Below are 25,913 nucleotides of genomic sequence, written 5' to 3' on the forward strand. Positions count from 1 at the left end.
TCATATCTGTGACTGGCAAAATCCCCCATATATACCCCTGATTCTTCACATTAAATCAGACCATCTTGTCCTCCCATCTTGTCCTCTTGTGTGGTCCCTCATTTTCTTCATATTTTGCTGTCTGTTTCCCAAATCTCCTAGGGGGAATTTAAAGAAGTTTTCTAATGTAACCAGGCAAAAGCTAGCCACAGTAGTCAGCAATTTTTATTTATACCATTGTAATTATTAAATCTTTCCTTTATACACCCTATGGAAAAAAGGATGAAAAATTAATCAAGTAGAACTTTCAAGAATAAAAGACGAAAGAATCTCCACCTCCTTTTTTTCATTTTTATCTTTTAAATAGGGACCTCTGCCTTTTACACAAAACCTTGGGACACAGATTATTTTATTTTATCTTACAATTTTGCTTTTTTTCTAAGAAGAAAAGAAAAAAGAAAGTTTGGGGCTGGGGCCAAGTGGTCTCAGGTGCATTAGTGGAGAAAAAAGGACAGAACTAAATATTCAAGCCAAAGTCAACAATAATAGAATCAAGAGAGCTAAACTTTAACAATCTAAACTTAAATGACTTCTTATATTTGCAGGCCTGGGTCAAAGGTGGTACGATATAGGATACACTCTGGGATCATTGGTGGAAGGAGGTTGACACTAGTGGTAGGAATAGCCCTGATTCATTGTATATATGAAATTCAACTATGAAGAATTTTATAGATCACAATGGTAAAATTTAAAAAAAATAATTGTAATCATATGTTACAATTGTATGTGAATCTTGCTTACATTTTAATTTTCCACGAAGATTTTATATATTAAAAACTTGTCATGATAAAAAATAAATAAAAGATGAAAAGATCAAATGAGGAATCAAAACAATGAAAGTCAAGAAAAAAGAGTGCTGGCACATGGGGTAGACAAATATTTTCAAAGATTTTAATGCATGCAGACATCATGAGGATGGTGAAAAAATGGGGAGAATAAGGATAAGAAAGAGAAAGATCACTCAGAAATAGAGAAATGTTGATCATGGAGGACTAGATTAAAAAGAACTTTTTTTTTCATCTATGGGCCACTTCTGGCAATGCTCAAAGGCTATTTCTGACTCTGCACACTCAGGAACCACTTCTGGCAGTGCTTGGAGAACCATATGGTCTGTTGGGGATTGAATCTGGGTAAGCTGTGTGCAAGGCAATTGTCCTACCTGCTGAACTATTGCTTCGACCCCAAGAAATAAAGCTATTGAAAGAGAAAGTAGAAACAGCTACCAATCTTAGACAACATCATCTTATGACGTTTATACCAATTTTTTTGTTTGTGGGGAAAGTATGAGAGAGAATTTGGGCTGTACCTGGTAGTACTAAGGAGACGGCCACACGCAAAGTATCTTAATCTCTACTATTTCTTCAGAACAAACGTCTTTAATGTAAAGGCTAAAAGATTATAGAAATTTTAAAATGGCAGATGAAAAGGTAAAACTAGGGGCAGAGATTGTACAGTGGCTGTTGGGTTTGATTTTCAGTATCAGGTATGATCCCAAAGAAGTGTGCCAGAAATGATTTCTCAGCACCACCAAGTGTGGCCCTCAAACCAAAATAAAAAATAACAATAAGAAATGTCTAAATGGGCCCGGAGAGATAGCACAGCGGTGTTTGCCTTGCAAACAGCCGATCCAGGACCAAAGGTGGTTGGTTTGAATCCCGGTGTCCCATGTGGTCCCCCGTGCCTGCCAGGAGCTATTTCTGAGCAGACAGCCAGGAGGAATCCCTGAGCGCCGCCGGGTGTGGCCCAGAAACCAAAAAAAAAAAAAAAAAAAAAAAAAAAGGGGCCGGGCGGTGGCGCTGGAGGTAAGGTGCCTGCCTTGCCTGCGCTAGCCTAGGACGGACCGAGGTTCGATCCCCCGGTGTCCCATATGGTCCCCCAAGAAGCCAGGAGCAACTTCTGAGCGCATAGCTAGGAGTAACCCCTGAGCGTCACAGGGTGTGGCCCAAAAACCAAAAAAAAAAAAAAAAAAAAGAAATGTCTAAATGAGGCAAAAAAAAAGTCTAATTAGCCAAGATGTTCTATGAACATAAAATTGTAGTAAAGAACAGTTAATTAAAAGTAGTCACACTCATTAGAGACAATAAAATGCTCTTCAAACAAAATAACAAATTACCTTTGTAATTATTATGGAGGATCAATTTGTGTCTTAGCATTGTGTATTAGTATCCAAAAGAAGTAAATGGTTGAAAACACTAGGTTAAACATTTAATTTATTAAGGGCATCTTAATAGGACTTCATCTAAAAAATGAAGTAGCTGGGCTGGAGAGATTGTACAAAGGGTAGGACATTTTCCTTGCACATGCTGACTTGGCACCTTGAATACTTAAATACTAGCACCTTATATGATTTTCTGAGCCCAACAGGAGTAAACCTGAGCAGAGCCAATTTTGCCCCCCCCAAATAAAGTGAAACAAAAGCAAAACAAAATGCAATAGTTTGTTGTTGTTGTTAGGATTCAATATACAAACATTTCTCACACTTACTCTTAATGAATCTCTGGAAATTCTGAGGAGTCCTGTGATTCATGGTATTGACATATACCCATATATTTATTGATAAATACCTCAGTGTGATATATATCAATACCATACTTTGAAATGTAGAGAGATCCTAAATGAATCAGTATAAGATATTGCCATTTTTTTTGGTTCAGAAGTCCAGAAGCAGTGCAATTAACAGGTGAGGGATTGCAGCAAAAAGCAGCTTCTGGATTTTGAATAAAAAATTTTCACATCTGCCACTTTGGCCATTTTTCAAACTTACTCCTTTGTGTATTCCAGGAAGTGCACACTTGAGCTGGGCTTGTTTCTTCAGGCTTGCATACTGAGCTGTGTAATTGAGGGAACTCAAGCATAGGCAGTTTATGGTTGTATGAATAAGCAAAATACTCAATATATGACCTGATTGTTTTCTAAAATTGCACAGTCCCTGGTATTCCTTGTCATTTTGGATCAGGGGAAGGATGAGACTCTGACAGCAAACACATTCAGTGAGGGATAATTAACCCATTTCATAAAGAAGGCTTTCTTAATTATGCCATGAATATCATAAATATTTAATACTTTATTGTCCTAGGAAGAATATAATAATTTGAAAAGAGACTGTGTTCATTGGTTTTATGCAATGAATCAATCAAATTGGCATAAAGTTTTCTACATTGATATTGAGATATTTGTGACTGATTTTCATGACATTGAGTTAAGAAAAAAAATTCCTTATTGTCATTCTGCTTATTCATCCAGAAAATGTTTCATACTCATTTCTCCTCAGTACGTTCTGCAAAACGAAAAAGAAACTATCTGTCAGATTTCCACACTGTAAGGAGCAGCAGGAATCAGGAGCATGTCTTTGATATTCCATAAAATTGACCCACCACAAGTGGTAAAACTACAGGGCATAAAAAGCAGTAATAACGGATATGTGAGAACTAAATTATTTGTATCATGTGATATCTCCCTAAACTGACTATCAAAAAAAAAAAAACTAAGCTTGGGAACAAATATGCTCCTACCCTTTGAGTTCAGGAGCCTTTTAATCAGAGAACCTAATCAGGAGGGAAATAGGCTTCTATAGCATCCAATGATCAAGATTTTGAGTTTCTATTGGCTATAATGAAATGATAACTTGCACTATTTTTAAAGGTTCTGGTCAAAGGACAATGTTTTTTGTGTAGAAAACATGATTTCCAAGGTCAACTGCAGGGGCTTGCAACAACCCAGCTAATAGCACTGATTGGTACTGCAAAGTCACATAAAAGCCAAGATCATGTGCGAAATTAGAATATTTGTGACAGTTTTAAATAAAAAAGCAAATAGACAATCTTTAGGGTTTGCAGGGGTGTCTTGGTAGTCTTGACTTTCATCTTGAGCATGTGAAATTAAGTTTTCTCTTGCATCTATGCAGGATTTTTAGGTAAAAAGATCTAGACCAAACTAAAAATATTAATTAGTGACAGTAATATTTTCTTGGGGTGGTTTTTCTGGGGTCTCCTTTGGTTGGTACTCTTCAAGCCTGCAGGATTTGATCACATATATTCTTTAGCTTTGGAAGTTTCTCTTTAATGATGTTCTTGACCGTTGATTCTTCCTGGAAATTTTCTTCCTGGGTCTCTGGGACTCCTGTGATTCTTAAGTTGTTTCTGTTGAGCTTATCATAGACTTCTATTTTCATCTGTTCCCATTCTTTGACTAATTTTTCCATTGTCTGTTCATTTGCTTTAAGTTTTTTTTTTCCAATCTCTCCTGCTGTATGGAATTGTTATGTATCTCATCTTCCACAGCACCAAGTCTATTCTCAGCTTCTGATACCCTGTCCCAGAGCTTATCCATTTTGTCATTCACTTCGTTTACTGACTTTTTCAGGCCTGTTAGTTGTTATTTTAGTTTGGAATTTTGTGATTTCTGTCTTCATATTTTCTTGGTTCTTATTAGTGTTCTGTTCAACTCGATCCATGGTTTCTTTGAGTTCTTTGAGCATCTTCCATATTGCTAGTCTAAAGTCCTTATCTGAGAGGTTGATTAGTTGGTTGGTCATTATCTGGTCATCGGAATTGTCTTCTTCATTCTCTATGTCTGATGCTGGCCTGCGTTGTTTCCCCACTGTCACACTTGTATTGTGGGTTTTTCTAAGTGTTGTGGTGGAATTCATTGGCTATATGATGCAGGCAGCACACTCCTCTGGCTCCGCCCTTTCTGGATGGGCCGACTTGCCTCTAAGGGAGGGGAGTCCTCTGTGGATGAAGCCTCACACAAGATCAAATCTTAAGCCCGAGCACGCAGCAGAGAAGACAGTCTGGAGACAATTGCTTGCTTCTGTGATCCAGCACAGTTTTTAGTGTGATTTTTTCTTCTTGTTGCGATGGTGTTCTTTTCTTAGAAAGAGCGCATGGCAGACACACACAGGCAGCACTCACAGTTTTTCACAGTCGGGCCCCACTGGGCAGGTGTAGTTTCGTGGATTTTCCTATCCTGAAGTCACAAACAGGGGACCCGGCTTCTGCAAAACCTAGCCGGTTTTTATGTTATGGAGTCCCGCCCTGTAATTGGCCTCTGGGAGAGCGAGTTTTCTCTAATTAGTGACAGTAATATTTTCTAATCCCATTAGATGGTTTTTTGTTTATTAAAAATAAATTTGGTTTATTTCTGAGCCCAGATCCAGGAGTAACCCCTGATACTGGGTGTGACCCAAAACCAAAAACCAAAAAAAAAAAAAAAGTTTGGAGTATTTAAGGCATGCTCTAATGTATTGAAAATAACACTATATTCCTTGAACCCTCAATCTAATGTGTTTATAACCCTTTGCAATATTCACTTAATATTTTTTCAACATTTCTTGAAAATACAGATATAGTTAAAATTCCCTCAAATATTTTTACACTTTCCTTTATGTTTCAGGGTTCTCAGATATTTCAGAAAATTTGTTGCTTTTCTAATCGCATATGTTTTAATCACTCCTTTAATCAAAGTAGTTGACTATCAAGTTGCAATTGTGTAAAAAATAAGACACTACATTAATTAAGTTCTCTACTTTCCACAACATTCTTAGAATGGAGATATAACTTTTTGGTTTATCATACAGAGTTCTGAAGGAATAAAATTAAATATTGTATTGAAAAACTGTCAGGAATTATACAATCAACTATAAACTAAAAGTACTTAGGAAATATTTTTTCCTTTGAATATTTGCTCAAAATAGAATCAGGTGTATTAGAACTAGTTAATGCTTACCCATTACACAGGAGCAGTGTATAATTAATTCACTGGCCAACTCTAATGAATTTGGGGACCAGATAGTAAATATTAAAATATTTTGTTCTATCATTGCTAAACAATGAGTGTTAATTCAGATATTTTAATTGGTTTGAGTAACATAACCTAAGATAAGAAAGTAGTACAAAACTGTAAGAAGATAAAATTATCTCTTTCACAGTTAGACATAACTATAAAGAACTTAGGAAGTTAGAAAATGACTAATATTGGACCTCTGATGCTGTTTGCAGGAATAGAAAAAGAGAAATAAAGTGTTAAACCCAAGTGCTACATTTCAAATTCTCAACCTGATACCCTAGCTGCCTCACATGCATATCTGTGTATTCCCTGGCCACACAAGGTGACACCGGAATTTTAGCAATGTTGGCAACAGCTGTTTTGTCTGGGACCATGACCCTAGGGGGCACAAGTGGCAATAACAATGATTAACTGGATATGTCTCCATGTTATAGGTCTTATGCATCTTTATTTTTAAATTTGAGGAAGTCATCTTATTTTTATTGATGAATAAAATTACTATTCTCATTGGCTCAAGTCAATGCTTATGTTCATTTTTCTATTGAAGATATTATCATTAAAGCACATGGCATTTAGTCATTTTAACAAAGAGATGTTTTATGAATAAAAGGAAAACTGAGAAACATTACAAAACCCCAATCAGTTCAAAGCTTCTAGAGGGGATGTTCAGAATATGAATTAGATTTTTTTCTAAGACATGATGAGCTTCAAATGAAAGGGGATGAAAATCTCTAGGTTGTCAGGTATCCAAAATAATCATGGTCTAAATAAAAACGTTATACAAAAAAATCCCCCAAAACAAAATGCAAATATTCACATAAAGGAGTTTTAACAAGAGATGAAACATTTTAATCAAATATTTTGTGATCTGTTTTATTCAGTACTTAGGAAATAATGTGTTTGGGATATTGCTTTTATTTATATATTTATTTTAGATGTGAGCAATATGAAGAAGAAAATAAATTTGCACTTTGAATTCTTAATGTACAGTAAATAAAGATGGAGCTGAAAGACATAAAATTGGTGTGGGATTACATCCTGTATTACTCAAAACAAAGAATTTTTCTAGCCTCAAGCATTCATACCCTTTCATTACCCCTTTTTATATGTAAAAGACCTACCAAAACTGGACTAGCTCAATATAGGTCTTTTATCTATCACTATCTTTCTCCCACATGGTTGTGAATTGAAGTACTTAATAGAGATGTGGTTTAGGAGAGTGAAGACCATGAGGCTGAAGCCACCCTATTTCCATGGTTTTCTATCATATGAGTATCTTGGTTTATTATTTTCTGCTACAACCCTGCTTCAGACCCATTCTCCTGGGGTTGGATTACAAGTGGACCCTTACAGTTGGGTAAAAATGTAGGTGCAGGAAGTCGTAGTGCCATAGTCTGAAGGCAGTTTCTTTATTACAATTGTTCACCTGAATCACCTTAGCCTATAGGAAAGCATCACCTATAGATCACCTATAGCATCACCTATAGAGCATCAGCTCTAATAGTAGGGAAAAAGAAAGGCCTTTTTTGGTATATATTTAAAGAACAAATAGTATCAAGTTGTGGCAGACAATTGAAAATAGAACAGGATAATAACCAAAGCTTTGTAAATATTTCAGGAAACAAATCTATATGTTTCTATGCAAAGAAAAACAAAAATTTATATAACCTTTAGACTTATTAGTAGGGACAGTAATTTTATCTTAACAAAAAGAAATAAAAGCCACTGCAAATAAAAATGAATATAATAATACTTAGAAACAGGAAAAGTAACTGGACTGTTTTTCCTAGCCCACCACTGCTTCCACTCAAGAAAGTCCTATTTGATAAAAACTACTCAGTTGCAAAACCATTTTTGGCACTTTGTTTCCCTAAATTTCTTATCCTTTATGTTTATTAACTACAGCAAGCTATTTACCATCTTTGGTTTTATTTTTCTGGTTGAAAATTTTTACTTTGACCAGCTTCTTTTCAGGTAATATTATATATGAAGATACCACCTAGACAATTTTAACAAAAGCCAACAATTTTTCCTTTCAAATTACCCTCACACTACCCAGTTCACTTCCCTACAACACTTTATATTAAATCAAAATAGTTTTTTTCTGCTGATTGAATTGTGTCATTTCTTCCCTACATACATCATCATGTAAATTTCTGTACAGATGTATTGGCTTTTGCTTTTTTGGGGGCCAAACCAGGTGGTACTTAGAAGCCATTTCTTTAGCCATGCTAAGAATTGATTTCTTGTAGGTAACACGGATGATATTAATATCATACATTCATAACAGATCAGTGAAATACAAGGCAAGCTCTTTAACTCCTGTATTTTTACTCTACTTCTCATAATGTAAGCTTCTGAAGTCAGAGAACTAATCTGTAATTAGTCTGTTTCTATGTTTTTAAATCATGATGCCCTCATGTTTTAATGATCAGCATGGTAGGAGATAAATAAGTATTTACTGTATAAATAAGTTAAATTTCACAGTCTATGTTGACTTTTTTAAGGGTATATTCCATAACTTTTAGGACTGTGCAATGATTGATCCATGCTTCTATATGAAGTTAAACCTAATTAGAAAGAAATAATTGTTTACAATGATTGTATTTAACTCACAAATTTTAGCAAAGAAGCATAAATTTTATTGCTCCCACAAAACTGAGATTGAATTTTGTTAGCATTGTACAAAAGACACTTTGAAATGCTTGTGATAAGCTGTGCTTTGTTCAAAGAGAACATCAAGTTGACACGGACAATGGTAATTAATGAAAAATTATTTGTATTCAAAGCACAGTATAGGTATCACATGCAATAAAATGCTTACATAAATATTGAGAACGTTACATACTTATAGTTAAATCCTTAGAACTAAAAAGTGTGCAGGTCTTGGACATCCTTCAAAAATGCCTTTTCAAACAGAAACAGTAGAGGGAGCTGCTGCTTCATGTTCAAAAATTTTAGACTTTCCATTTTCAACATAAATTGCTATGCACTGAAATGTGACACGTTAGAGCCCACTGCTCAATTCTCATACTGCAATAATGAAACAATGCACAGAAACAATACGAGGAAAAAATAATGGAAATCAAGAGACTTGCCTGTAAGGGAAAAAAATAACACATTTTTATAATGAATGCGGTTTTTAATAAATGCTTTTTACGATTTTGATGAAAGAGAAGTAAAGTTAATGTTAAATGGTGGGTTAGTACATACTTCCTTTAATGGCTCATTAGTTAAATTCTCCTGCCTTCCCTCCTGCTCCGCCTCATTTCCAAATGCTTTCTTCATTTTTCTAAAGAAAATAAGAGCCCAAATTCTTCAAAATAAATGAAGGTATTTCAAGACTTGGGATTTTTCAAGTCTCATTATCATAACACAAAGCTACAATTTTCCATTGCTTATGCTACTCAAATAACTGAAAGATTTTAAAGAGAGGCTGCACTTATATATATTCTATATAAGATAAAATACAGGTATTTTACAGATATAAAAATATTCCTTACTTATACCTAAAATGCTAAACATCACATACAATATGATACAAATGATAAACATTACAATAGCTGCAATGAAACTTGCATACTCTTTTAACAATTGAGCCCAACTGTGCTGCTGGAGAGTGTTGGCAGAGAAAGCTAGTCATGTGGGACTCCACACATTTCCATGGCTTTGCATGACTACTGCAGCTTCACATGATATTTACCAAGATCCTATTTGGGCTTGACAGTTGGTGCTGGCCCATAGTTCCATGTTTCAATGCAAAGTCAGTACTATGCTTTCTGTTTCGAGCTATTTTTTTTTTTTTGCCAGCAATTCTTAAAATTTTCAGGGGGAGAGGCACACCCAACAGTGATCAAGGCTTACTCTTCACTCAAACACTTGGATCCCTTTAAGTTGCTTCGCGAACCATATGGGGTGCTGAGAATTGAATCCATGTTGGTCATGTTCAAAGCAAGAGACTTACCCACTGCAATATCACTCCAGCCTTGCTGCCAGTAATTCTTAGTTTGTTCTTTCTTTTCTTTTCATACTGAAAAAGTCTCATTTTTTTTCTCCCAAAGTGTCACTGAGGTAAAACTAATATACCAAGGACTCCATACATTTAATGTGTATCTAGTGAGTTCAGATATACGTACACAATTGTGATACCATCACAACAAGAAAATTGACATATCCAGTAGCGTACAGAGCCACCTTGTGTTCATTAGTTTTTTTAAATTTAATTTTGTTTGAGTTCTAGTAAGAATACTAAGTATGACATATACCGTTAAGCATATTTGAAAAATCTATCATGGTCACCTATATGACTAGGTTGTTCAGTAGATCACTATAGTTTATTATTTTGCTTGGATGAAATTTTATACTCAGTGAATAAAGTTCCTCTAACCCCCATAGTCCATGACAGCCACTATTTCTATCTCTGTTTTATGAGTTCAGCTATTTTAGAATCTTACATAAGTAGAATCGCATAGTCTTTGTACTTCTCTGACTATTTCTCTGTGTATACTATTTTTTTAGATTCATGTATACTATTGTAACTGGTAGAAATTTCTTCTTTTTTAAGGTTTTTTAAAACTTCACTTGTCAATAGCCAAAGAAAACCATCCTAACACTTATGTTTTCTAATTTCTCTTCTTCTGGTCACATTTCTACAAATTGAACTTTTATTCCAAGGACGATATTGTTTCAAGCCTAGCGCTAGAAGAGTGATGAGTTATATCAAACAGAAACATGGCTTTATACTTAGTTACTTGGATACAAACTCAAGGGCTTCTTGGGTCTATGTTTGAAGAATTGCACTTCTGAAGCTCCAAATGAACACTGAGCTGTAAAAATGTATGTTCTGGAACTACAAAGCTCATGGTGTAATAGTTGCTAAAACTTGACTAATTTCCTGTTTCTCAAACAGCAACATATACTAAGACATTAAGTAAATGTTTCTGTGGCTACTAAATATCTCATTAAGGAGCAAACTTTTTTGTTTGGAGGTCAATCTAAATATTGCTCAGGGCTTATTTCTGGTGGTATTGGTGGCCATATGGGGTCTCTAGGTCAAACTTTGGTCTACAATGTGCAAGGCAAATGCATTACAGCTGTACTATTTTTTGGCTCCAGAACAGTTTTTATTATTATTATTATTATTATTATTATTATTATTATTATTGATTTTGTTTAGAGCCACACCTGTCTTTAACTTAGCATCACCAATGGCTGTGCTCAGGTATCCATACGTGAAGCCAAGGATTGAACCTAGGTTAAAGTTCAAGGCCAGTGCTTATCTTTTTTGGTGTCACAGTTTAATTTTTAATGAGCCTATATTCTTTTAATATTTGCTAATAAAACTGTCAAAGGATAGAATTCAAAACACTTCATTTCTATTTGGGAAACTACAGTTATCTTACCAAAGTTTCTATGTTTAGTATACTTAAATACCAGGGTGGCAGAAGGAAATTCAAGGTATTTTACTTTCCTTTCCTCTTCAGTACTGCATTTAAATGCTTCCTATAAGTTGAATAGGTGCTTCACAGCATTTTTTTTTAGCATTCTGGAATGCATTTCATCAATGCTATTGATGGTATACTATTAACTGATCAAGCCTATCATCTGATCAACTTCAAAAATTACAAAAGCAACAGCCCAAGAAACAGGCAGATAGATAAATAGGCAACATAGTCCTCCTTGTGAATCAGAAAAGCCATTATCACCCCCAGATCAGTGTATCCTGAAGGAAAGAGAAATAGCAGGAAAAGGGGAGTGGTCTTCCAACCACCCCAGTGATAGTCTTAAAAAAATTGAGGCTGAGGGAGGAGTGGTGGCACAAGTGGAAGGGCATTTGCATTGTATATGTTAACCTAGGATGGACCGAGGTTTGATACCTTAGTCTTCCATATGGTCCCCCAAGCCAGGAACGATTTCTGAGTGCATAGTCAGAAGTAACTCCTGAGCATCAGCGGGTGTGGCCCCTCAAAAAATAAAAGAAAAAAAAGAAAAGAAAAAAAATTGAGGCAGACCGACACACCAGCAGTTAGATACTCTTTGTGACTCAGAAGAGCCATTTTCACCCCAAATCAAGTGTGACCTGAGAAGAGTGAGGATGCTCTGCTTTGCTTTATGCTCATACATTTCTTATAGTCAATGAGCCACATCACAACACATAAAAAAAAATAGCACCGCACTGCAAAGGTTACAATGGGGAAGCAATGCAGAACCCAACCACACTTAGAAAATGAAGATAGTAGTTCTGAAGACACAAGTAGTATCAGCCTCTTTGACAAGTTCTTTAAAGAGAGGAAATATTGAGGAATTCAAAGAACTCAAAGAAACCATGGAATGGGCAATCAATAAGACTTGAGAGAATATGAGAGTAGAAATGAGAAAACTTCAAACAAAAATGACAGAACTAAAAAACTTGCTAGGCAAAATGAAAAATTCATTAGAGGGCCTCACCAGCAGAGTAACAGCTGGTGAGGACAGAATCAGTGAGCTCAAAAATGGGCTGTATTAGAAAAGATATATTTTAGTTAACTAGAGAAATTATCCTAGCATCAAAATGATAATTTCTATAGACCACAATTTTTAAACAGAAAATTAGCTATTAATATAATAAAATTTACTTATCAATTTTTAAATATATTTTTATTTATTTTTGGTTTAATTTTTATTCATTTATGTAGAACGATATGAGGGGAAAGAAAGAGAGGGAAATGCATGTTTAAGAGTGATCACAGACATTTCAACTTTGGAAATAAGCAGGTAAAAAACACAGACTAGGGGGCTGGTGAGGTGGCGCTAGAGGCAAGGTGGCTGCCTTGCAAGTGCTAGTCAAGGAAGGACCGAGGTTCTATTCCCTGGTGTCCCATATGTTCCCCCAAGCCAGGGGCAATTTCTGAGCACTTAGTCAGGACTAACCACTGAGCATCAAATGGTGTGACCCGAAAAAACAAAAACAAAAACAAAAACAAAACAAAGACAAGGAAGTGAAATATGTGTTGAAGGGAGGACATGAGCTTGAAGAGCAAGCCACTTATCATTTTTATTCTAAACAAAGGCAGACCTTTAAATAGAAACCTTTCCCTTTGGCATAGATGTTATCCTTATTTGGCCCCACAAATTGTTATTTCATTACATTACAAAAGGTAATAAACTAGTCTTGTTTTAAAGAGTGTGTGCTCAAGATTTAATGACCACTATGTATCAAAACCATAGCTGTTTTTTAATCCTGATAATCAAAATAAAATGAATACTAATCTTTCCAACTCTTTGGCATTACACTAAAACCTGTGGAATTGAAGATTATAAATTATTTTATAAAGTCATATATTTCTAAATTTTCTATCATCTTTAGTAAACTCACTTGATATATAGTTGAGAGTTAATCTCAGAACTTGGTGTAATCATCTTCTCTCTTAAATTTTTGGCAAGTTGGTCATTAAGGCCTTCATAATTCAACTTGATCCTCTGAGATAACATCAATTATTCTTTTTTGAAAGAAGCAGCACATACTTAGAAAAACATGTGAAGCTCTAATATTACATGTTAGCATTCACTAGCATTTCTTATTTATAGCAAGACAATAACTAAAAATCCAATAATGTATTATGTGTTTTTCCAGCAATACAGAATAAATATCAACAAAGTTAATTTTGTTAAAGGTTTGATTTCAAGATACCCAACTTATTATGACTCCCCATTTTTATAATCAAAATCTTCAAAAATGCATACATGGATAGGAGAATAACTTGCTTGAATGGCTAAAGTGGATGAAATGAAATTAATGATGGGAGAGTTTGACTTTCAATTTGTCACATGACTTTACCTTAAAAGTTTCTCAGGTTCTAAGTCTGGGACATTTTTTTGTGGGAGGCTATAGGATGGTTGTAACCTTTAAACAGACACATTCATGTCTTTACTTTCTTTCTATTTGCATTATTAATTATAATTTTGAATAAAATGCAGCCATAATAAAGTCCAAACATGCTTTCAGTTTATATTACAAGTAATTTAGATTTCACTTACCTTTATAAAAAACCATATTAGCTTTCAAATTACAGTGAATGGTATTCTATGATTTTATTTTCACTTAAGGTGTTCTAAAATAGTTTTTCTCTTTTATTTAAATTCTGTGATTAAAAGTTGTTCATGATTGAGTTTCAGTCTCACAATGTACTCCACCTTTCACCTATGAACATTTCCCACCACCAATGTCCCCATTTTTCCTCCCACTCTAACCCAAGCTGCCTCTGGGGAAGGCATTTTATGTTCTTCTCTCTCTCTCTTTCTCTTCCCCTCCCCTCCCTTTTACTTTTAGACATAGTGGTTTGCACTGTTTAATAAAGGGTTACCATGCATATCACTTTATCTCCATCAACACTCATTTTCCAGAGTGCTCAGTTCTAAACTAGTATTGTCATAGAGGTTCCTTCTCTACCCTAACTGTACTACTCCACTGTTTTTGGCAAACTTCATGAACTGATCCTACTGGCCTTCATCTCTATTGTCTCTGGATATTATTGTCATACTATCTTTTAATTTTTTTATGTCCCACAAATGAGTTAGATTACTCTATTTCTATCCCTCTCCGTTTGACTCATTTAAATCAGCACACCATTCTCAAATCCAAACATTTATAAGCAAATTTCATGACTTCATTTTTCCTACAGCTGCTTTGTATTCCATTGTGTATATGCACCACCGATTTTTTAGCTATTCATCTGTTCTTGAGCATTTGGACTAGTTACATATTCTGGCTATTGTAATGTATTCTGCTTATTGGAAGTGCTATTGTATTGTATAGTACTGTGATAAACTTAGGAGTACAGAGGGCTTTTCAGTATTGTGTTTTTGGGCCCCTAGGGTATATTAGGAGTGACATTGTTGAGTAATATGGGAGCTCAATTTCTAATTATTTGAAAATGTCTATCTATATAGTTTTCCAAAAGGCTGGACTTTCATATTTATAAAAGTATTTATTTATTTACTCATTCATTAAGTAATAATTATCTGCTATATGATTAGCATGTATCTAAGCATGTATTAGAACTATCTTAGGCGATGGTGATAGATAGGGTTAAAAAATGAACAGTGCTATGAACAGTTAGAAAAACAATGTGTTAGATTAGTATGTTGGTGGTCTCAGATAATAAGAATCATGGAAAATATTGGCCCAAATGTGGGAGCAGTAACATATGTTAATGCAGATGTTATGGTAATGAGCTGAGTCATAAGTAGTGAGAGACACTTTCTTATGGTAGGCCTCAGGAAAATGTGTGAATCAGACTGTGAAATAATAAGAAAATATTACACTACAAGATTAAAACAAAACAAGATTAGCATAGAGGAGGACAAACAAAATCAGGTAAAAAGCAAACTATAAAGAACCCTGAATAGCATACAGGATTTTTGAAATCTATTTTAAATGTATCAGAAGCCATTAAAGTACTTTAATACAAAGATCTATAGTCAGAGCTGTAATAACAGACCAAATTTGAGATGAAAGGATAAATCTGATATTGGTAAAAAGCTATGAATAAGAATCTATAAGGCCTTCATCTAAAGCAGTGATAATGAGAAGAGGGGAAAAGACATTCTAAATTATAAGTAAAAAATGAACATGTTTATCTTAGAGAAGTAAAAGAATGTCTAAAATAAACACACAAAAATGAACTCTCTGGAGCAACTGGGCTCCTATTATTTACTCACAGGTGGTCCTGGGGGTCCTGGTTTTCCTGGAGGACCTGGTTTTCCTCGTCTTCCCTTGAAACCATAAAGAAAATTAATAAATATTGTTATTCCATTTTATTTAAGATTAGATATATATTAAAATTGTGTGATTAAAATTAGGCAAAATTGAAATAAAAACAATTTAAAATCAATAAGCTCTTTAAAGTCAATAAAAATCTATAGGTTAATAAAAATAAACAATATTAGAAAAACAGTGCTAATAATAAGTGAATTTTACTTTGCTGTGAGCAGGTGCTACTTCAGATGCTACTCTGATGAAACAATATAAAGTATCTGGAAGATACTCTAAGATGTTCTGATTGGCATTTTATCTAAAAATTATGTAGTTTGTGAACAACAATGAAATTGATGTTTCTCAGAGTGGTCTGAGCTCTAATTTTATAGCAGATACACAAAGATGAGATCCTTTGCTATTCCTGGAGTCCTTCTTAGATTTGTGGGTTAGAATTTGCATTTCAAAACCACTCTGGGTAAGAATTATGCTTACTAAAGTTTGGAAGTACTTCTCTAAGCCATATCATAATTACATATGCTGTATAAAGAATATTAATGAGCTACTTTCTTTTTTTTATCTTTTGATTTTTGGGCCACACCCAGCCCAGTTTCTGAGCTCAGAAATTATTTCTGGGGCTAGTGGGATAGAACAGTGGTAGAACATTTGCCTTGCACGCATCCGATCCAGGAGGAAGGTGGTTTGAATCCCGGCATCCCATATAGTCTACTAAGCCAGCCAGAGCGATTTCTGAGGGCAGAACCAGGAGTAAACCCTGAGCGCCACCAGGTGTGACAAACAAACAAACAAAAAAAGAAATTATTTCTGGCAGGCTGAGGGGATCATATGAGATGTCAAGGATAAATTTTGGTAGGCTGAGTGCAAGCAAATGCCCTAACTGCTGTGCTATCACTTTAGATCCAAATGAGCTATTTCTTCTCACTAAATAGTTAACATGTTTTATAAGTGAATTAAATACATGCTTCTCATTCTTCAATCATGATTTAATTGAGTGTGAATTTTCTCAAGTTTAATAGCTAAATTTTCATCGCAGAAGTCAGAAAAATAAGATTATAATTTTTTTAAAAAGTCAATTCTTTAACTGAATCGCCATCAGATATACAGTTACAAAGTTGTTCATGATTGAATTTCATTCATGTAATGTCCAAATACCCTTCACCAGAGCACATTTCCAGACATCAATGTTCCCCTTCCATTTTCCCTCTTCTTGTCTGTTTTTTCTTCTCTCTTCCTTTCACACTTCCTCCTTTTTGCCCTTTAGAAACAGTGATTTGCAATATTGTTTCTGAAAGGGCATCATGCATACCACCTTATCTTTCTTCAACAACATTCTTGTCCAGTGATAATTTCCCACTATCATTGTCATAGTGGTGTCTTTGATTTAACTCACCCCACTCCCCTGTTATTTGTGGCAAGTTTTTTTTACCATGAACTGGTCCTGGTCCTCATTTCTATTGTCTTTGTCTTGTATTACCATACTATTCTTTTAATATTCCACAAATGAGTGTGGTCATTCTATGTATATCCCTTTCCCTATTTTTTTATATTTCACAAATGAGTGTGGTCATCTTATGTATATTCCTCTCCCTCTGACTCATTTAATCAGCATATTATTCTCCATATTCATTCATGTATAAGAACATTTCATGATTTTATGAAGACTAAGAGCTACATAGTATTCTATTCAGTAGATGTAACACAATTTCTTCAGCCCTCATCAGTTTTTGAGCACGTAATTTGTTCCCAGATTCTTGTGAATAGTGCTGCCATGCTCAGAGGAGGCCAGATGTCTTTTATGCAATGTGATTATGGGCTCCTAGGTTATATTCCTAGGAGTGGCATTGCTGGGTTATATGGAAGCTCAATTTATAAATCTTCGAGTAATATCCATCCATATAGGTTTCCAAAAAGACTGGACCAGTTGGCAATTCCCTTAGCAATGATTGAGAGAGGCTTTCTCCTCACATCTGTGCCAGCACTAGTTTTTCTTGTTCTTTGTGATGTGTGCCAGTCTCTGTGGTGTGAGATGATATCTAATTGTTGTTTTGATTTGCATCTCCCTGAGGATTAATAACCTAGAGCATTTTTTCATTTGCCTTTTGGCCAACAATATTTTTTCCTTTGAGAAAATTTCTGTTCATTCTTCACATTTTTGATGTAGTTAGATGTTTGTTTCTTATTAGCTCTGCCAATGCGTTTTATATAATAAATTATCTTTAAATCTCTAAGAAACCATAAACAAGATAATTAAATATTTTGCAAATTCATATTCTTTTTTTTTTTATTTTTGGGCCACACCCAGTGACGTCAAGGGGTTACTCCTGCCTATGCACTCAAAAATCGCCCCTGGCTTAGGGGACCATATGAGATGCTGGGGGATCCAACTGCGCTCAATCTTAGGTTAGTGCACGCAAGGTAAATGCCGTATGCCCTACTACTTGTGCCACTGCTCTGGCCCACAAATTCATTTTCTTAATGTGTTCCCCCTCTAACAGAAGGAAGCTTTAAAATATTTTTGAAATAGTATTTCTAAACATGTTGTATAAATATGGCTACTATTTCATTATTGCTAACAGCTTTATTACCCTATGCACAATGAATATGTATGAATACATACTAAGGCTTATAATTTGCATAGTAAAATTCTTAGACTGACCTTTGAATGTATTTTAGAAGATTTACAAGTATAAGTAACTTATACCTATAAATTTATTAGTTCATTTTATTGTTCTGAAAGTGTTAGGCCTCTAGTTTTTATCTAGGCTTGGGGAGAGGTAAGAAGTCCAGTTTTCTATTGAATAGCAGCATGCAATTTGGGACTTAAGAAAACAAATATACATTGTGATTAGATGGGAAATGTTTCCACTGTTGCTGAAGATTAGTTGAGTGCATACCAAGCACTTCATATTAAGGAATAGTTGCTGGGCCAAAAAGATAGCAGATAAGGGCCTTGCCTTGCACATATTTTGATCCCTGGTAACACATAATCCCTGGACACCAAGAAAAATCCCTGAATGCAGGGTAAGAAGTAAGCTCAAGAAGAGCCAGCCAGGTATAGACCCTAACCACACACACACACACACACACACACACACACCAAAACAAACAAAACAAAACAAAAAGATCCGTAGTCTTTATAAAAAAAATCTTAGCTAACATTTATAGAATGAGTTTTAAATTATTTTTTATTAAAGAATAAATTGTGTTGTTTTCATACACTTTGTTTTAGAAATCTAAACAGTATACCTTTGGGATATTGTACAATTGAATTTAATATATAATTCAATTTTATGTATACCTAATGAAGTTTATACAGATGCTCCATTTTCTAGGTTTGCAATTTATATTTACAAATTTAATTTTATTTTTTGGTTTTTGGCCCACACCCGGTGACGCTCAGGGGTTACTCCTGACTATGTGCTCAGAAATCACTCCTGGCTTGGGGGACTATATGGACGCCATATGGAACCGACATCCATTCTGGGTCTGATTTAGCCACGTGGAAGGCAAATGCCCTACTGCTGCGCTATTACTCTGGCCCCACAAAATCAATATATTGGATCTTTCAGAAAATGTAATTCAGCTAGTCCTTGAGGATTAATAAATGATAAAATGTTCCCTTCGGAAGTAGATATATTGCAGTATTGGTTTATAAATAAGCAAAATATTTGGCATCAATGTAACTGAATTATTCTCTCTTTTAATTTGCTAAATTACAAAGCACAATTAACTTTTGTGTGTATTTTCCTTTAATGAGACATGTATATTGATTTGGGTAGGAATTGGGAAATGAGACTCACTATTGATCTATTTTCAACCCCTAGTTAGACAAACCAATTGTCAGATATTGTAACATAACACTTATAGTATTAAAAATAAATAATAAAATGCATGCACGAATCAGTAATTTATGAGGAATCAAATGCTTATATATCACTGATTTTATATAATCATTAAAGTTAGCCTTGCAATCACCAGAATGTACTGATGTGTAATCTGGAATAGTGCAAGAGGACTGCTGATTTGCTTATGTATTCTTACTGAGAGTGGACCTGCAGGAAAAATATTTAGGTTTGTTAAACCTTTGGAATATGCTGTGAGGAAATAAATTTAGCTGGCACATTTTTTCAGTCTAAATGTGATTTCTAGGCTAGAGTTTCTGAAAACACCCTCAAGTAGACTTGAATATTTTTTTAAAGATGTGTTTTACAAAGGAAAACAGTTAACCATTTTTCTTAGACATACTTCCAATAATCTATTGGGGATAGAAATTAGCTTAACTACTAAATCTCAGTGAGCTTTAAGAAATGGGGTGTGGTTCTGGCAGGATATAGAAGGTGAAGAAGGGGGGTTGAAAGCTTTAGATCAGGGGTGGCGAACAAGTTTGACACAAAGAGCCAAAATTTTAAACTGTGAGAGTCAGAGAGCCACTCCACGCAGTGACCTGCCAAATCAGACAAACACTCACACAAAAGCATCTAATTTTAACAATAATATATTAAACACATATTGCATTTTGCCATTTTGAGTGAGGATAAAAGTCCTGTTCGACACCCCTGCTATAGATAAATAGGTAAAAAGTCCTATTTCTATATATTACAACAGTTCAAATCCAAACACCGAAACATCTTTATTTTTTCCCAACGAGTTTGGGAATTTAATTCCTGCATGTTTTCCCCTTCTGCTCTAGGGCCCCAGGTGTGCTGAATATAGACTTCTAGCCTTCTGTTCCTTTGAAAGATACCCCCTCCCCTTTTTCACTTAAAATAAGTAGGAAAATTAAAAAATATATCAGCTCAAGAAATAACAGTAAATTGGAGATAGAAAGAATTTTATTATATTTTATAAGTATATAATATTATATATTTTATATTTATATAAATATATTTTATATAATTTTATTTATATTTATCATTATGGTAATTTAAAAGGTATCTTACTTTTAATAACGTTACTATGATAAAAAACATAAATCATAGCTCTCATCCTCAAACTAAAACGAGAATCTTTTATGTTTTGGGAGGAAAGTGTTACCTATAGATATTGCTTCTTTTCTTCTAGTGTTCTGGGGAGAATTTGCAGCTGGTGAATGCAAGATAAGTAGCTTTATGATACTGAAAGAACAGTAATTTCTAGTTTGCTTTCACTTCCATTTCTTTTTGTGCTGGTCCTGCCATTACAGACACACTCCACAGAAAGGTCAATAGTGGACAGCCATGGATGGTAATGAAATAAGCAGACAGCAGCTGAATGTGGGGCTGGGAATAACCTTCCTGGTCAGAATGACAAGTGTCAGAAGGTCATTTTTCATTTCTCTGGTAAATTAAAATTGGACAGAGTCTCCAACTGTCATATATTTTAGTATCATTATAATTGGGCAGTATATACTGTTCTGATAACTTGAGTATAAAGCACAAGACACAAATTTTCCATATTTTCCATATCATGTTGCAATATAAAACTAAAATTGCTTAACACATACTATTTTCCTGCCTGAACATAGTATTAAGGCTATTAGATTATAGTTTAGTAATATGACAGTGGTATTTAAACCAAACGTCTCCGGGATTGTCTGGAGAGCTAATTAAATCAGATCTTTGTGCCCACGTTCAAAGTTTCTAATATAGTAGGTCTGGGTGACATTTGAGAATTTGCATTTCCAACAGTTCTCTGTAATACTGCTATTACTGGCCTGGAAACCAAATGTTGAGTAGCACAAGCCTCAGTTTATTATTTCATATCTAAAGTCAGATAATCCAGTAGAATACCTAACTCATACATCTTGACTTACAGAACAAAAAAAAAATGAAGGAAGCACAAAACCTTGCCACACCAGCATTCCTTCGTTTTTTTCTTTCTTTTTCTTTTTCTTTCTTTCTTTCTTTTTCACTATTGTGGTTTTTATTTGATCATTTTTGTTGTTGCTGGGTGCCTTTTTTCCCTTTTGGTAGTTACTGCCTCTTTTTTTTAAAATTTTTGTTTGTTGGTTGTTTTTTTTTTGTTACGGTTTTCTTTTTCTTTCTTTTTTTTGTCTTTTTTTCTGACTTCTTCCAACAGAACCACACAACTTAAATCATCTTGTTCTGCCTCAAGAATTGAGGGGGAAATAAAATGAATGGTACCAGGACCAAACAGCCATATGAACATTGAGTGGAAATAATAAATGATCAGACTTAAACACCAAACCCAAAGTCAACAACAACAGAATTGACACCCTATCTACAATAAGCTATGCACAGAGGGAACAGTTACACTAGCACTCTGGGGGGCAAAGGATAGAAATATGGGACACATGCTGGGAAAAGGGGTGGAGGGAGAATAACCCTAGTAGTGGGAATGACTCTGATTCATTGTCACTATGTACTATGTGAAAGATTTGTTATTCACTTTGGTCACAATAAAAATTATTAAAAAATAATATTCAAGGCTCTACTAGTACCAACTAGCATAGTGAGTCTCCATAAGATATAATATGTCTTATATATTTATAAGATATATATTAATATATGTCTTAATATATAATATATAAGTCTATATAATATATGTCAATATATTATATAATATATATCCATATATAAGATATAACAATAAACACAGTTGAATTTTATTGATTCAAGCTTAGGTAACTTAATTTGAACTTGAACTTGTGTTATAACAATATGAAATAAATTTGTTTGTGTCTGTTAAGGGAGCACTGGGGAGGTGGGTAGAAATCTGTGGACTTTTTTTTTTTGGGAGGGGGGGGTTTGGGTCACACCCGACAGTGCTCAGGGGTTATTCTTGGCTCCATGATCAGAAATCGCTCCTAGCAGGCTCGGGGGACCATATGGGATGCCAGGATTCTAACCAATGACCTTCTGCATGCAAGGCAAACACCTTACCTCCATGCTATCTCTCTGGCCCCATCTGTGGACATTTTTAAAGAGAAGGTCACACTGGTAGTGGGATTGGTGCTATATCATTTAATGCTTGAAATCACTGTATTATGAACAACTTGATAATTTATGATGTTATAACAAAAAATTTCAGACAAAAATGATCTTCTTTGGGTTTAAGTTGTTGTGGAACTTAGAGAATAACACATTTAGAATCACCTGAAATAGAATCCCTACATTTTCTCCCATGGAAATGCTGAAGTCAAAATGTTATTGCTATGAAGTTGGTATTTATATTGTGTTAAAGGTTAATAAACAAATGTATGTAAAATTCCTACAATGCATTCTTAAAAATTTCTTAAAAAAACAAAAAGAAATATATGTTGGTTGTGATGTAGAGAAATTGGAACAATTATGTTCTATTGATAAAATTGTAAAATGGTGCAGCCTCTGTGAAAAAGAGCAAAGTAGTTCTTTAAAATATTAAAAATATAATTACAATATGCAATCCAATATTCTCATTTCTGGGACATATAGTCAATCAAACAAGTTGAAATAAGGGGTTCAAAGTGAAATCTGCAAACTTAGGTTTATTGCAGCCTGATTTAGAATGGCCAAGAAGTGGAACCAATCTGATCATCAGCAGATGAATGAATAAATAAAATTTAGTATAGTCTTACAATGGACTCATAAGTAAACCTTAAAAGGAAAAGAAATACTATAATATGATATAATATGGACAATCTTGATAACATTATGATAGTCAAAACTATAGTGAAATAAAATATACATACTGTATATGATACTCAATATCTTATGAAATACTCAAATAATAAAATTCATAACAATGTAAATGATGATTACCAGCGGCTGGGGTAGGGACAAAGGGAGTTCTTGTTTACTATGTAATAGTTATAGATTTGTATGACTAGAAACTATAAAATTCACATCAATCTATGATTAACATTACTAAACTGCACATTAAATAATAGTTAAGATGGTCATTTTAGCTTAGCTTTTAAATCACAATAGAAAAAAGACACTCCTATCAAAATGTGTGATACATAATGATAGTAGTAATGATTATTAGCTCCTTTCCTACTTGCCCTTCACTCTCCTCTATATAGTGCTTCATTATTTTATTTAAAAAGTTTGGTGATAAGTATTGATCTTAAAAATGTTTGAAGAAATTTTCAAAAGCATGCATTGTAAATCCAATAAAATGTAACAATATATTAAGTACACAAAGGGGATTTTAGTGTCTAAAATAGTAAAATGTTCATTAAGCATAAAATATATAAACGTTAAATTGTGGGTAACATATAGTTAAATACTAAAGAGAAGAAAATGAATGAAATATATAGAAATTAAAGTAAATTAATCTTTCAAGTACAATGTTCATAATTTAAATAAGAAATATGAACAGAAAAATCTAGTGTTTGCTGGTAGAAATTAGAAGAGGTTTCTTATGTGGAAATGGCAAATAACTGAGAGATGTGAGAAGTTTATGAAGCTGGTGAGGTGAATGTTTTGTTTCTTGAGCTATGTTCTGGTTAAATGGGTGTATTCTATTTTTGAAAAGTCACCAAAATCAATCTTTATGATAAATAAATTTTTATAAATGTATATTTTCCTTTAATAAAATACTAAAGACTAAATCCAGATTTTAACCATAAAATTATTTTATTTGATTTAGCCAATGGCTTTACTCATCCACATCTGCTCTATACAAGGCCACTAACAGAGAGATACTACTGTCAGAAAAAAACTAATGGGTATTAAATACATGACATCTACAAATTTTCAACTATAAAAATAACTTCATGCTGCCAGAATAACTTGCAGGAAAAAAGCATGTGTATCTTAAATTAGTCACTTGATTTATAAACACTTGGCTCTCTAGGGAGTATTAAAAAGAAAAGAATGCAAATAATGGACTTCTTGTGCTTATCTCACAGATGGCCTTCGTTATTGATGAAGATGATGATGATGAAAGCAAGGTCATAGCAGTAATCAGACTTAAATAAAGTATGGTATGCAGACTCCTAACCCACAGAGGAGACATGTGTATAAGTAATCTTTCTAAATTGTCAGATCTTACTAATACAGTTCCTCTCAAATATTTCCCGTGTGTGTATTTAGAATGCACTTAGCCATCAGTTCAGCCTAAAAAGGTATCAAGGAAATGCCAAGGGAGAGGAGACAATACTTGACTGGCACCCACAACTGTGAAGGAGGTGTTAAGTACTCAGGAAAACCTTTCCAACTATCTGGGAAGCGTGGTCTTTTTTTCACAGTGTGAATGGAAATAAAATTTATGAACCATGTTGTAAAAAGTTACCACATTTTAAAATCAATGATAAGTGAAAAATGGGAAAAGAATACTTTTAAAAGTAATGTGCAAGATCTTAAGCATTCTTTATTTCTTAACAGATATTTAAAAAGACATCTATGATAGCAATGGTGGTTAACAATGCCAGTCATAATAATCTCATTATTTCAGGGAGCAGACAAATGATACTTGGAAGAAAATGGGGAAAGAATATAATTCATCATGAACAAACAGTTTGAAGTAGACTAAGGAAAGATGAATTTGTACAATGCAACTATTTTAATACCTCCTTCAGAATTTAGGTTGGAATCTTTTTATTATTTCTACTTTTGCTCTGGGGCTACATTCAGTAGTTCTGGGTTTACTCCTGATTCCGTGCCCAGGGGCAAGTCATATGGGGTTCAGGGGCCATATGAGGTACTGTGGATTGAACCTACTGCTGTACTATCTTTCTGACCTTAGATGGGAATCTTAACTTTATCATCCTATAGTTTTCTTTAGTTTTCTTTAGATGAAGTCCATCAGCATCTATTGTTATTTTTCAAAACAAATTAGAAGTTGAGACATTTGCTCCCTTCCCTCAGATACAATTCATAAATGAAAACATTTTATTTGGGGCCGGAGAGATAGCATGGAGGTAAGGTGTTTGCCTTTCATGCAGGAGGTCATCGGTTCGAATCCCGGCATCCCATATGGTCCCCCGTGCCTGCCAGGAGCAATTTCTGAGCCTGGAGCCAGGAATAACCCCTGAGCACTGCCGAGTGTGACCCAAAAATCACAAAAAAAAAAAAAAAAAAGAAAACATTTTATTTACAGCTTGGATTGGGTCAAATTATTCTGTGGTCAATAATATTTACAGTCCTTTTTAGGTTTACTAACAAGCTAACATGTTGCTTAAATGGTCATGAACAGAAGTATGGTCAAGGTTTGAGGTCTTGACTAATGTTCAGATTCCTTTCTGTGCTTTGAGTTGCCTGCCCAGATAGTACCATAAGACATAAGAAAATTTTGACTCAGTTTTGTTAAATAATAGTCTTTAAAAAATAGTCTTTAAAAAATACTTGCCTTAGAACAACTCTTGAGTGCTAACCATATCTTACATGATTTAATTTTCCCCCATTCAAAA

The 25,913-nt window shown here is 34.2% G+C and overlaps 1 protein-coding gene across 1 annotated transcript in view; it reads right to left on the bottom strand.

The window, feature by feature from the left end:
* COL19A1 (collagen type XIX alpha 1 chain) overlaps positions 1 to 25,913 on the bottom strand; it is a 433,347-nt gene that overhangs the window by 141,140 nt on the left and 266,294 nt on the right. The window contains exon 15 of the mRNA XM_049777641.1: positions 15,526 to 15,579. Within this exon, the coding sequence (XP_049633598.1) occupies positions 15,526 to 15,579 (54 nt within the window). The remainder of the gene's footprint in view (positions 1 to 15,525; positions 15,580 to 25,913) is intronic.

Source organism: Suncus etruscus, chromosome 7, assembly GCF_024139225.1.
Source record: "Suncus etruscus isolate mSunEtr1 chromosome 7, mSunEtr1.pri.cur, whole genome shotgun sequence".
NCBI lineage: Eukaryota > Metazoa > Chordata > Mammalia > Eulipotyphla > Soricidae > Suncus > Suncus etruscus.